Genomic DNA, 15,139 nt, shown 5'->3' on the forward strand with positions numbered 1-15,139 from the left:
CCGCGGGGCTTTTCATCTGCCTCAAGCAATAGCGCCTCGGGTTGCCTGAGCGTGCTGGGCCGGGCCCGGCAGGTCCGTCAGCGGCATAGAGAACAACGGGGCTGGTTGTGCAGGGGAGGCGGGGGTTTGTCCTTCCTGCCAGGGAAGGATGGAGGGCAAGGCACGGGAACCATGACGGGCACGGCTGTTCTGAGGGAGCTGTTCCAGCGGCCCTGCTCACGGTGTCTGTGCGGAGCAGGGGCCGCTCCTCCTGCGGCAGGCAGGAACCTGCGGCGAGGGGCGGCGGTGGGAGCTGCGTGGCGGATCCGTCCGGCGCAGCCCAGCCCTCGGCGCCACCCGCGGTGACACTGACACACAGAGCCCCGCAGCCAGCCCGGGGGGACACTGACACACAGAGCCCCGCAGCCAGCCCGGGGTGACACTGACACACAGAGACAGACACACAGACAGAGCACAGTAACCAGCCCGGGGTGACACTGACACACAGAGACAGACACACAGACAGAGCCCAGCAGCCAGCCCGGGGGGACACTGACACACAGAGCCCCGCAGCCAGCCCGGGGGGACACTGACACACAGAGCCCCGCAGCCAGCCCGGGGGGACACTGACACACAGAGACAGACACACAGACAGAGCACAGTAACCAGCCCGGGGTGACACTGACACACACACACACACACACACACAGAGCACAGCAGCCAGCCCGGGGTGACACAGACACACACAGAGACAGACACACAGACAGAGCCCAGCAGCCAGCCCGGGGGGACACTGACACACAGAGACAGACACACAGACAGAGCACAGTAACCAGCCCGGGGTGACACTGACACACACAGAGACAGACACACAGACAGAGCCCAGCAGCCAGCCTGGGGGGACACTGACACACAGAGACCTGCAGCCAGCCCGGGAGGACACTGACACACAGAGACACACAGACAGAGCACAGTAACCAGCCCGGGGTGACACTGACACACACACACACACACACACACAGAGCCCCCCAGCAGCCCCGGGCATGGGGCACTCAGCATCTCACCGCGGCACTGCTGCTGGGCACCCTCACAACACCGCAGTGTGTGGGGCGATGGCAGAGGGGGGTAAAATGCTGAGCATCCTCTCACACACAGCCAAATAATGCGAAAAGCTCAATTTGAGGTTGTCTAGTACAAGAGTTTACACCGAGCCTGAAGATGGAAGATGAGCTTGAGAAGCTGCTTGTTTTCAGCCTTCTAAATAGACTGGCTTTTCTCTCTTATTTACCATAACAGAAGATAATCTTATTTTTGTCCTCGGATATTTATGGATAGCTGCGCCTTTCGTGTCGGCTGTCATCTGAACAGCACAAGGTATTTGAACTGTCTTCTCCCAGCACAGACCAGTCCACTCAGGCTTGGAACAAGTGCCTTTCATCAGGAGGAGAATCAGCACCATTGTTCTCCATTTCGGCCTAGATGCTGCCCTTGGCACTGTGCAAGAAACCCACCCCCCACCCCCCCTGCTAAATACAGACTAAATGCATCCACAATTACAGATCTCTTGTGAATGCAGCCACACATTCTGCTAGTATGGCTTATATAACAGAAAAAAATATATAATTACAGACCAGCTTAGGAAAATAAAAACATTTATTGAAAGGTGCAACATGCTAGTGAAATACTTAGCACTAATTATTTGATACTATTACTCCAAAATTCATCATTTGTAACATTCAAATGTATCAGTGTCCTTCACACTGAAAAAGAGGGTATCCTAAAGTGCATCTTAAGTGACAATTTTACTCATTACCCAAGGTATAGCCACAATTTTATCAGAAGTCATCCTCCCAAACACTCATTCTCTAAATATCTTACAAATGGATACAATTGTATAATTTTAGTAGAATGCAGTGTCAGTTCCTTCCCAGTCCAGCATTTTTAGCAAGTGTGTAGCTGCAATAGTATGATACTATACAAATACACAATTAAGCATATCCATGCTTATAAGACTTAAATTTAATTCTGACTTTTTACAATCACAATACACCTGACCTGTAATCACTAAGCCTGGGAGTAACCCTGTTGAATTCAGTTTTATTTTTCTGGTCCCATACTGAAAGGTAGCCCCTACTATATAATGAAAGCCTGAAGTCCACTTTTGGTCCAATATGAACTGTTTTTACAATTATTTTTTTAAATAAACTACATTCATCAACTGCAGCAATTTTTTTGTTGTTTTACACAACAATAAATTTAGCATATAAAAATACCAATAGCTGTTCATTAACTTAAATGACTCCCAAACTGTAGTGTGAGATTCTTCATTTCCAATGTACACAACTCCTATTTCCTTTGAAAAAGAGTATCACATAGAGCAGAAACGTTTTACTAATTATGTATGATAATAAGAGGTGATGTCAAATCCCTAACATTTTAAGAAGGTAGCATAGAGCCTTCTAACAAAACCCATCTTAAATGTCTGTGCATTATTTACTGGATTTTGACATTTTCATCTCCTTGTTTCTCCTGCAGCTTCCTCTGTAGGCACAGAGGAAGCAAAAGAATAGCCATTTACTGAGTAAAATGCAAAGCAAGAATGGTGAGATTTCTGGATCTGAACAGGAGTTTGTGTACGTCATATCTGTGTGCTGTGCTACAGCTGGCATTTTCTGCAGAAGCTGCAGGGTGGTAGATTTTTTTGGTACATTGATGCACTAAATCTTTCCCTATGCTGGGACTGAGCCAGCAGCAAAGGAAAATGCTTCTTTTCTATCAGTGTGGTGTAGGTACTGAGGAAGACTAGATTTAATATTTGAGCAGGGGAAGTCAAACCCCAGTTACATAAATTTGCACTGCCCATAGAGCCAGGGAGAACTCCAGCCAAGGTCAGTGAAACAGCTGCCAAAGGACTGTGGGGTTACTGTGTGTGGGCCACATTTTAAATGTCACTTAGTTAATACAAGAAAAAAAAATACTGAAATGTCAGTGTCTAGGAAGTGTTGTGATTGCAAAATGCAAAATACAAAGGAACAAAAGAGCACCACTGAGTGCTCTTTTACCGTTAGGACAGTAAAAATAGAAACTGAAGGAATTATAAATGGAAATATTTTCACAGTGTGTTTAGAAGACTGCTTTCCTTTACACAGAAAAACAGCTCCTACTTAAGTATTTTCCCCCTTCAACTTTGAAGACACATTAGGTGAATGCAAAACATTTTTTTCAAAAGCTTCTTAAAAATCAACTAGCATTTCCAAAAAATGAAAGAAGGTGTCATTTTCTCTACGTGGTACATTTAATGCATGCTGGCTCCCAACTGCTGCAAATGTTTAAATGTGTGAGACAGTGCAGACATTGAGTTCAGTGGACAGCATGCATGAGTAGTGCCATTCACTCCTGCTCTGTGCAATGTCTATCCCTGTGCCCTTCAGACAGAGGGAGCATGGGATTAGTTAAATTTGAAAACCTGGATTAAAAAGCCATAACAATTGCCAGAAAACCAAGAATGAGGGCAGTATTTTAGATTATTTTTCAGGTTTTGAGGAATTTTTTTTGTATTTTTGTATTTTATATTGATGCTACTTGCTCTTAAAGGCAGCTCTCACAAAACCAAATTAGTTTCATTTAATGTCTGCAGGTTAAAAAAAGGTTTAAAACAAGGCTGCTTGATAATATGAACTTTGTTGTTTATAGTTAGCTTAGCAAGATAAAAAGCTAGTATGCAACAGAAGATATATGTTAGGTTGTTCTACATGGTATTAGTTAATTTGAGAAGGAATCTTCATCAGAACTGTATGCCCACACTTCAAAAATAATTTAAAATAATAAATCAATATTTGCAGATGAGAGGAAAATAGAGATATTAACACAATTAAAACAATGTTTCACTGTAAATATTTGTTAGAACTAAGGACATTGCCAAAGTGAAATATGATGTTGTTTTTCATTATGTAAAATGTACGTCTAGGTTTTAGGATGAATGAATACAACATATTTTCATGACTAAAAATATGTTTTCACAGAAAATTACATTCCCCAACATGTTTTTGCAAATATCATGTGTGTATACAGAGGAGAGGAAAAAGATGCTGTTACAATTAAGTCCTAAAGGATAAAAATTGCCAATTTTTTCACCTTGTTTTCCTTTTAAATACATTATTACTTAATGATACCTACATTCTGACTCTATTACCCCTGAAAAAAGCAGAGGGTTCTTCCAGAGGCCTGCCAGCTGGCCCTCCAGTGATCCACCCAGGAACTGCAATTCCTCTTTCCCCAAGAAACAGGCAGAATGCATTCCCTGATAAGAATTTTGACTTCATCATTATAGCTATTTAGAGTGAATTAGAGATTGGGGTGTCTTTTGGTTTGTTATCTGGCATGCACACCCATGTAGTATTTTATAAAAACAGTTTTCCTTTAAGTCCTTGGTGCAATGGACTAGAACACTTATTTCAGAGATCTGTTCATGTGAAAGCTCTGAAAGTATTTGGTCATGCTCTGGAAAATAATAGACAATGTAAACTGCATTTTAAAAACATGTAAACTATTCACAGAGTTATACTGAACTTCAGTCTGTGTAAAATACCAAGTGTAGTTAAAAGCATTAGATACAAGTATACACTCACCTATTAATATACACCTGCTTTTACAGAATGCACTGCCCTAACTCAGTATATTGAGTCACCAGTCCAGTTTCATATCGGCTTTACTCCACACATACTTTCCTCCTCTTCTTAGGAACATCTTCTCATCAAATCCACTGAATTTTATAGCTGCTTCTACACCGACATCCAGGATAGACTTGGAAGGTTCTTTCCGTCCATTTCTGCAGTTTAGGAAACGCATCTGGAATGTAAGATAGAAAAGATGTTAGAAAGTCAATTTGCAAAAGCTTATTTTTTCTACAGACTTAAGCATGTTGCACTGTAATTTCACAAAAGCCTTTGTAAGTGCATGAAGAGGTTCACTCTAGTCCTTAGAAGGCTCAGAAGCTCATGGTTAGACATGTGACATATCTTAGCAGGAACTAAGCAATATCGTAATTCTTGAAGATTAAATGTTGGCTCTTCAGTTACATGTAAACTAAGTGGGCACTCTGAAACTTAAGTTTCAGGGTGAGGTCTTTATTTTTATATTAAAGAAAAAAAAAGCAAAGGTGTCCTGCAAAAATACACATTTACACTTTAAGATTTGTGATGCAAGGATTATGCATGCAGATTGATGGCAACTTCTCCTTAGGTCATATTATATTATAGTTCACAATATGTCTGATGGGAATAAATCACATCTGTTCCTTGTATTACATGGTAAAATTGTTTTATAGGATGTAGAGTAAACTTAACTGGTGGTCACTATTGTATACGTACATATATTAGCATACAAATACCACATATCAAAAAAAAAAGACTTACATATTCATCTAGAATGAGGTATGAATCCCTCATCTGTAATAGATAAAAAGAAAAAACTAAATTAATACACAAATCAAAATTCCATTTTACAGAAAAATGAGGGCGAAACAAACAACTATTCATTCAAAGTCTGATACAAATCTTCAAAACAGTTGCTGTATCACCACTATTTCAGTGAGCCTGAATAGACTTTATAGAAATAAATGACAGAATTACTAGAATAACTTCATATATGAATAAACTAGTAATTCCTAGAATATGACTTCTCCAGTGTCTAACTGAAATATGAGTCCCCAACTGGATAAAGGTGTTTTAAATAATATCCAAACTTTCTATTAAATTCTACAGCAGAGGAACTTAGAATTTTGCATGCTGAAATGATCATTCCATTTTCCAAACAAATGACATAAACTAGGGTGTTTAATTATTACCTCACTAAACAAAGGTGTTCTCCCAGCTCAGAGGTAAAAAACCTCTCAGGTCTACACAAAGAAATATGCCAACAGCTGAAATAAGACAGGTTTGCTTAGCTAAATGGGCATGTCCTAAACCTTCCTTAAAATTCTCTGGGTATCTGGAGCTTGCTGCTATGTAGAATAGGAAATCTGATCAATTTAGTGTCCACTTTTCACACAGGTTTCCCTGAAATCAGAAACAGTCTTCTGGAACCAAACCTACCATGGGAAGCCTTTTTTTATAGGACATCTATTATGACAAAAAAAAAACCAAAAAAAACCCCCAAAAACCACCCCAAAAAACCCCACAGAAACAGTTCTGAGTTCTCGTCTTAACCCTTTCTCTGATGAGTGCTCCCTCCCACCAAATGCCTTAAATGCTAACTGCACAGCCCCACTTTTATGTCTTACATAGCAAAGGCAACCCAGTCTGCTCACTTGACCTCTATATACATTAAGAAGTGAACTGTAAATGGAGTCTGAATCTTAGAGAGGAAAAGGAACACAAAATGGGAGATTTAAAGCATTCCTGAAATTGGTGCAACTTGCTGTTTCTCCACTTAGTTCATAAACTTTCCTAACTGTGAGTCTTCTAACTCTCCCTATCCCTTGTTCAGGGTTTGTAGGCATTTACAAAATGGCCTGAGCTCCACCCTTGGGCACCAAAGTCCTTTAGTGGTTAATGTAAGCTGGATGACAGCTGATCAAGTTAACTGGCAGGCTCTGCAGGAGCACAAGGAGTCTTCTCCTGAATAAACAGCCTGAGTGTGCAATCCAAAGAGTTCAGACAGAAAATGTTAAAAATGCAACTTTATTGTGAGAGGGATTACCCAAAAATGCTATTATTTGGGTACTGTTCCTCAGTACCCAGTACAATGCTGGTTGGGATGTTGTCTTACTTATTTAGGTTGATGACAGTGGCATAATGTGACATCACAGTCAATCCCTATTAGGAGACTATACTTAGGCTATAAAGTTTGTTTACATTAACTTTGAACCTTTCCAGGATCTTGTGCCCAAGCCAGGAAGAGTACTCCCACTGGTGTCCACAGGACTGGGAACACTGGGTTTTTATTCTTCTGCTAATAACTTTGTTGTCAATTAGAAGGCTTAAAGAAAATTAAAAATCTTGGCTTCTACCACAAAAAAAACAGTTGCTGATAAAGTGGTACTGCACCTCTTCTAAGCCACTATTAGTAAAGAAAGTATTAATTGCCATGAAAGTTTCTTGTTCCTTTTAAATATTCTAGCATTATTTAAAAATAAAGTTACAAAGGGACAGTTTAATTTTTACCTTCTGATTAGATTCAGGTACCAAACAGGAGACACCTTTGTGGCGATCCAGGAATCGATCAAAGTCTTCATCACTGATAACAAATTTTTCTGCCTCTCTTAGGGCATCCTCACCACTGTTCTCCCCTTCAATAAGCAGGCACTGGAATACCTGAACGAAGAAAGCACCTGGTTAAGACTTTATGTTTTCACTTGCCTTGAGGATAAGAGAGTTCAGTCTCCGTAGCAATGTCTTTAATATTTCTGTCAGTGGACCCAAAATGACCCAACTTGGGGTAACTGAATACTCCACAAAACGCATGGAGCAGATTTATTTTTTTGTAAATTAACATTACAGAGTTCTAAATGTTATAAATGATGACTTTGCTTATTATCTGAGATTTCACTTACAGTGTTTTTCAGTGTTTGTTTTTTTTCTGAGTAATTCCATGTGTATAACAATATCCATGAGGCAAATAATGAGAAATTATTCCACAAGTTCTCCCATATTTATGTCACATTATCTCTACCCATTTTCAAACTTATTTCTAGTAAAAAGATCATATGTGTACACCAACTCTAATACTCTATGAGAGAAAACAAATATACATGTATATTTGCTAACAGCATATTTACTTTAATGTATAATTTCCAGTAATTGTTCCTAATTTTCTGTATACCATATTTTCACATGTTAAAGGCTTTCTGTGTTAATTTTAATATACTAAAACAACCTAGATCTCAAATAGTATTTTCTGTACATAACCAAAAAAAGGTTCTTGACCTACTGGGCTCCATTTAAGTGCAGGATAAGATAGAACCTATCACCATGCAACATGGACAAGAAGGCTACTAATACCAGACCAAGCTGGATCTGGAGGTAAGACTCAGGTCAGTAGAGGTCCAGACAACTCCAGGACTTCACTTCATTTTTACTTCTCTTTGAACAGGAAACATGTGGTAAATTCTACCTTCTTACCTTCCAGCGCACAGGGTTGAGCGCCTTGATCTGCTCATTCATATCTTCCTCAACATTAAATCTGTTGATGACTGAATTTATTTTAAAAGCAACAGCATAGTCTCGGCACCACTGTCTCAGTTTATGCAGATTTTCCACATGGTTCTTCTTTCCTTGACGACGGCCAATTAAAACATTGACATCTTCATCAAAACTATCACATGAAATTGCCAGAATATCTAAAAATTCACCTGAAAACAAGTGTTAAAATTTGATTAATATCCAGTCCATCAGCTAAAAGCTGTCAGGACTCTTCTTGCTTTCACTTCCTTGTTATCTGTCACAAATTGCCATGTAAATGCAGTTCTGTGGAGTCATCCCATCAACCACAAAAGCCACGTCAACAGCAGCATCAAAACACATCGTCTGTGTGTGTGTGTGCCCCCAGCATTATGGAGACAGGCAGAACTATTGTTTTGTTACACCATTGAACCAAAAAGCTTTTGTGGTATAATGCGTGCGTTTAGAACACATAATCAACACTGTTTCCCCGGTATTTACATGTGGTTTGCATTTACTGTAAGTGAACCACCATGAAACCATCTCCCACTGGCCCCCGAGCCCAGCTCTGGGTGAGCTGCCCACGGAGGCTCCCCAGCCCTGCGGTGCAGCGGTGCCCGGTGTCCCTCCTCACCGTACTTCTCGAACCACTGCTTTCTGATCAGGCTGCCATTGCTAACGATGCTGACACTCGGGAGCTCCAACTCCTGCTTGCAGAACTGGACCAGTTTGCCTAAGAATTCGCCTCTGTCCTGAATAAACGGTTCTCCTCCCGAGAAATTGATTTTCTCCATGCCTAGAGAAGGACGAAAGAAAGATGCTATGAACCTCTGCTGCCCGTCTCCTGCTTCTCCTGCTCAGTGCTATGAATGTCCCACGGCAGTGGGACAAGGGACATCCCCGGGATAACTTTTTCCACGGCACTTGGTCCTGCGGGGTCCCCGCTCCCCGGTTCCAGTCCCACCTTCCCTGGGCTCACCTGCTTCCTTGAGCATGGCCAGCCCCCGCTTGGCCTCCTCCAGGGGCAGCACGAAGGAGGTCTTGGCCGTGTGGAAGCAGAAGCCGCACTTGTAGTTGCACTGCCGGGTGAAGTGGTAATTGACGCTGGTGGGGGTCGGGGCCGTGTCGTCCCATTCCTGCTCCCGCCGCGGCCAGGGGGCCGAGTGCCGCCAGCCGGGCAGGGGCAGGGGCAGGGGCAGGGGCAGGGGAGCCAGGCTCCAGCACAGCGCGCCCAGGCGCCCTCGCAGCGCCGCCAGCACCGCCCGCCCGACGGACAGCAGCCGGGCCAGCAGCGCCAGATGCATGGCTCGGCTCGGCTCGGCTCGGCCCCGGCGGGATGCGCTGCGGTTTTGGACCTGCCTGGGCACAGTTCGACTGGACTTGGTTCGGCTGGGGTGGGTTCGGCTGCTCTCGGTTCAGTTCAATCGGACCCGGCCCGGCTCGCAGGCTGCAGAGCGGTGTCCGGCGCTCCGCACTTAAATACGCGGTGACCGCCTCCCCTCCCCGCCCGTCCCGCCCCGCCGTGCCTGGCCGCGGGGAACCGCTCGGTTTCGTTTTCCGTTCTTCCAGAAGCGAAACTTGGCACGGAGGCGCGGTGTTTTCCTGCTCTCTCCCTGCCCCACCCCAGTGTCCCCACGCCCCAGAGGCGCTTCTCGGCCACGGCCGCTGCCGAGCCCGCCGGCTGCCCGGGGCAAGGAGCGGGTCTGAGCACCCCTGGATGTGAGCGGGTCTAGCGCCTGGAACCCCTTTTGGTGTGTGAGGGCTCAGTGACTTTGGCTCTTGTCCTTAAACTCGTGAAGCAGGGGGGAAACTGAGCTTGTATAACTGAACTGCACTGCACTTTGTCAGATATTCAAGAGCTCCTGTAAGATTAAACAGTTCTGCATGGAAGAGCAACCCAAGTTAGGGAGCCTGATGACTTCAGATACATGAAAAGAAAATAACTGCAGGTTCTTTGATTCTTGGTCTCCAATAATACACCTAAAGCAAAGCTACTGCACCAAGCTGAGCACATGGTTAGCCTTAACAGCAGGAACAGGTGGCAGCCTGAGGTGAAACACTGGTGGCTGCCCACTCATGGCAACACCAGGAGAGACCAGGAGAGACCAAGCTGCCAGTTTCCATATTCCTCAATTCCTTGGTGGTACAACAGGTATTGCTGGAGAAGGAGGCCCTCTATCATAACACCAGTTGTGATCTTCAGTCTTCCAATGTGTCCAGACAAACCAAACAGGTTCATCACGAATTTTCATCCTCACTATGTCTTCAGTCAGCCTGTCCTCACTCTTGCATGGGCCGTTTAATGTTGTCACTACTGCCAAGCTACAGAGTCGTACTCAAATCTTAACATCTCCCAACTCCATGTTGTCAATGGCCTAAAATGGAGCTTCTCTCGCTTCCATTGACCAGTCAGAACTGCTGATGTAGCCAAGTAGTCTTGCCTTCATGTTCCCTTCTTTTTATTTCTCTTTTTTTTTTTCCTTCCAAAAAAAGGGTAGAACTATCTTCATGCTGTGCAATTTTCATGGGAAACAAAACCTGCTTTTGAATAAGAAGTGTTAACTAGGTCTGTCATTTGCTATCATCAATTCCCATCGTCCTTCTTTCACTTTCCTGAAGGTGATCTGCTGGTTGAATACTGTCTGGATCAGCGAAAACCAGTTTGAAGAGTTTTTATTGTTTGAATGGTTTTTATTGTCTCTATCGGCTGTTTCTTGCTGGAGCAGGTCCATACTGGTAGGGCAGGATAGGAGACTTCTTGCTGTGTCTGGCTCCAGTAATGCCACCTCACAAAGGTGTTGCTGCACCATGACGGGAAATATCTCACTTCTGAGGCTTTCCAAAATGGTCTCAGAGGCTGTCAGCAGAGATTATTCCAGCAGGAGTTAACCATGTGTCCTTCCAGTTCCTTGAGGTTTGTGTAAGACACAAGCTTAAGGATAAAAGCAAGATATTCTAATAAATAAAGATTAGTTGATCACAAACTTGAAAATACAATGGGAAAGGCAGGTGGAGACGACATTGCAAATTTAAACTGAAATCTGACACTGGAGTTGGTAATTGGTAGCTTCAAATGTTTCAATTAATTTGGAGAATTCTGATATGCCCTGTTATCTCCTCACTCCATACATCCCTTCTTTTGCATGGTAGGAACCCCATTGCATTTCTGATCTTCTCTGGCCCCAGTTCAAGTTCCTTTCTGTCCTCATTCATATCCCTTGTTCATGTCAAGTTAAGCCAATGCAGGTGTAGGGACTACAGCCTTTCTCTCTTCTTTGAGATGGAAGGCTCGTCACTAGCCCAGAGCTTGTTGCCTAGCAGCTCAGCTGCCTTGAAAAATTGGTTCAAAATACTTAATTTCCAAAGTTGGTTAAAAATCCTTGACGATTATAAATTTCTCTCAACACAAGACTTCCATCTGATACCCAAACACTCCAAAAACATGTCAGAAAAATATTGCTCAATGAATGAGAAAATGAAAACATTACCATTTTTGGACTGTTTTTCTTTGAAAACACAGATCTCTGTTTCAAGGAACAAAACATGCAGAGAACTTTGCATCCAAGCATACTTAAGGCTTCCTGTTCTTTGTAATTCTGTCAGTGCTTTCTTAGAAAATGGCAATTACAGTTCTTTTTACTTTTTGCCTCAACTAAGCACGTTCTCAGATGACACTCTCTGCATTACTGTAAAGCCTCACAAAGTAAACTCAGACCAGGATGCACCCCCTACATATGTACAAGTCCCAGCAGCATCAAGAATGACATTCACATTTTACATCTCAAACTACCTTAGCTCATAGTCTCTATGGTGAGACCTTCAAGGAAACACAAATGTGCATTTTTATATACAAGCTTTGAATTTACAAGAAATATTGCAAGCAAGAACTGTAATGAAATTTTCTGTCTCGATGCCTTCTGAAAGATTCTCAGAAAAGCAAGCATAAATGTTCTTTGAAAATTTTAGGAAGTATGACTCCTTCCTCTGTCTTCCTACAGAAGCCATCTTACAGTGGCATAATGGAATCCCAGTAATAAAAATGTTTCCATTCTCCAAATCTGTATCTAAAACCCATTTAAAGGTTAATATAATTTTTCAAAAATTATTGTATAATGTTATTAATGGTGCACTAGATAATAAATAAGCACACAACTAGCATGGAAGAATCCTAATCGATAAACATAGATAATGCTTTTTTTGGCTAGTTGCTAGGAAAGCAAAACTATATTATATTTATCTAATTGATGTAATTTTTATTTTAAATAAATATATTGCTTTCTCCAGAGTGGCTATTTGGCAGTTCCAGTCAAACAGTATCTTGCTAGGCAAACCAAACTACTGATACAAACCAGTAAGATAAGAAAGGTTAAAGGAGGAGTCACATCACCTGGGAGGACCAGAAATCGTCCAAGGGCCACCAGGAAAATCATGCCAAATCATGCAATGGCAGATGCAATTTTAGCATTTGATAAATGTATTACTTCTTACTCTAGTCTCACCTGGAAATTATCTCTTTCTCATTACATCTGTGCCACTATAAATGCAACTCTGTCAAGGACCCTGTACTTAGAGTGACTCAGCTCTCCTCGGGATGCAGAAATCCAAGGGGAAATTACCAAACAGAAAACTTAAACCCACATGCAATTAAGTTACGAAAGACATATAAAACATGCAATATAATATAGATACAGATTAAACACATTTGAAAGAAGTCCACCAGGGGCCCTTAATAGTATATATGTGATTTCCCATTCAGGAAGTCTTTAAAAAGTTAGTTTCTATGATCTAGGAAGAGATCATAGAATTGTAGAATGATAGGATACCAGGTTGGGAGGGACCTCAAGGATCATCAGGTCCTTTCTTGGCAAAAATATGTTAAGAGAAAAATCCTTCTGTGTCCTTTCCATAGTCCTTCTCAAACATCTGGCAGCGGCCGCTGTCATGGGCAGAAGAGGAATCTTAGCCTGACACTACACTGACTTCTAGGTTCTTATAGCCTTACCCCCAAATCCTTTTCTTTACTGGAGGTCCCTTTACTGATATTCTTTAAAGGTTATTCTACATTAAAAGAGCAGTTTTATTTGCATGTATTCTATGTACCTATACATTTTATGGGCCTTCAACTTAAGTTTTTCCTGTCTGTGTATCTGACAGCTGTTTACAGGACTGTACACTTAGATATATTTTTAAGTTACAGGTTAATAAATTTCCAGGGTTTGGGGAGTCTTTTGGTGGTGGTGGTGGTGAGGTTTTTTTCTCTTTTTCCACTTTGTGTAGATCACTTTGTGGCCTCTTGTCTCTGTATCTTATTCCTATAGCTGTGTGTAAGCACAGTGGAAACACACACTCCTGAAAAATGTTTTGTACATAATTAGGACATTTGTTCTTCAGCATTGCTTCATATTATACAGAGGACAAAATTATAAAGGTCCTTGTAAAGAGGCTGAAAAATGCTTAACATAGGTTAATTTCAAAACTGAGTCATACTGTCTCCACTGATTTTAAATACAACAAACATATTGGGCATAAAAGACAACTTGAGCAAAAAGAGAATCAATATTTTTACTTGAATCCTGCAAGAGTGTACTTTTAAGTAATTAGGCAGGAGAATAGGCATCACATGCCTATTATGAATGATCTCATAAGTTTATTATAAATGAAAAGAATCACCACCAACTTGGCTTAGGAATGGTTGTCATGAGGTTATATCAAGGCAGTGAGACGAGAAAAGGGAAAAGGGAAGTAAGTGCTTTCCATTTGTTCAGCAGAGTGGGGAAAGGCAGGAGTAGCATTGGGGAAAAAAACTCAAAAAAAACAAACAACAAAAACACCCAGAAGAGAAAGAAACCAGGAGGTCAGTGAGGGAAATGGCCAGCTTTACAAGTGCTTTTGAAATGAAACTTGGCTGCGAATCAGTTGGACCTCAAGCAAACAAATGAACAGAAAAGTGGCAGAACAGTTTCAGTCTAGATAAAGGTGAGGCAGTGTAGATCCAAAAGTCATTGAAACCTTGTGTACCTGATGCTGAGCTCAGCAGTGGCACTTGTGCCCATGAAGAAGATCTTAGTCACTGTTGCTTCTCCTCTGAAATCAATGTGGGAGGCAGCAGAGAAAAATGTCAACTTAAACCTTAGTACCACCCAGAAACAAGGTAGATTGCATTATTCAGCTGGTCTGTGAAACTTTGGTAAGTTTAACCAAACCCTGGCTAGCGGTCCAGTTCAGGTCTCCACATCTTGGCAGGACCTTACAGTTAGAGAAGTTATCCTTGTTTCTAAATGATTAAGGAGATGAAACAGTTACCTTACCAAGGGATGGAGGCTGTCATTTCTGACATGAAAAAAGCTGAAGGGGAAATCTGAGTGACCCTTAAAAAATCCTGTAGGTAATAAAAAACTGAATGTTGAACTGCTATTCACCCAAATCAGTAATATTATTAGAAGGGGGCACTTGTTGAAATAAGTAGGATGTGAGTTTAAAACTTATAAAATTTTTATGCAACAGTAGCATTGCTGGAATTGGAGACCATAGGGATTTGTGGAGGTGGATTGCATCAGAGTCAAAAAGAGATTTAGGCAACTCCATGAGCAAGGGTCCATGACAGGTGCTGAAAGGGAAAGATGAGGATGTACAGTTTAACATTCCTAATCCGGTGACTGTGGAGGCTGGAGGAGCACAAGGACTAGGAGGAAAAACTTTGGATAAACCAGGCATATGTACAGCACATCATTCTGCCAGACGGGCAATTTCCAGCTAGTACAGATGATTTGCAACTGGTACCAGCTCCTCCCCTCTCCCTGCAGTTACACTGAGTAAAAGGTATTTGTGCAGGTGTTTGAGAGGACCAGAGGAAGACAAGTTTCCAAAGAATTTCTTGTAGAGTATATTAGTTCAGAAAACACACCAGAAGTTTAACTTTAGATATCTCTAAGTGGCAGTTCTCCAACTATTGAAAAAGAGGAGAAGTTTTCTACAGAGATGCAGGTTCTCCAATATTTTAG

General features: G+C 42.0%; 1 protein-coding gene across 1 annotated transcript; it reads right to left on the bottom strand.

Annotated features, from left to right (window-relative positions):
• Positions 1–1,614: 1,614 nt before the first annotated feature.
• On the bottom strand, positions 1,615–9,628 carry RSAD2 (radical S-adenosyl methionine domain containing 2). The gene is made up of 6 exons (XM_063425276.1): positions 9,118–9,628; positions 8,773–8,934; positions 8,100–8,329; positions 7,143–7,292; positions 5,394–5,426; positions 1,615–4,827 (listed from the first exon to the last, which is right to left on the bottom strand). Exons 1-6 carry the CDS (start codon positions 9,440–9,442, stop codon positions 4,663–4,665), a joined length of 1,065 nt encoding a protein of 354 aa, XP_063281346.1. The 5' UTR covers positions 9,443–9,628; the 3' UTR covers positions 1,615–4,662.
• Positions 9,629–15,139: the final 5,511 nt, after the last annotated feature.

The sequence above is a fragment of the Prinia subflava genome, chromosome 2 (genome assembly GCF_021018805.1).
Source record: "Prinia subflava isolate CZ2003 ecotype Zambia chromosome 2, Cam_Psub_1.2, whole genome shotgun sequence".
In the NCBI taxonomy this organism is placed as follows: domain Eukaryota; kingdom Metazoa; phylum Chordata; class Aves; order Passeriformes; family Cisticolidae; genus Prinia; species Prinia subflava.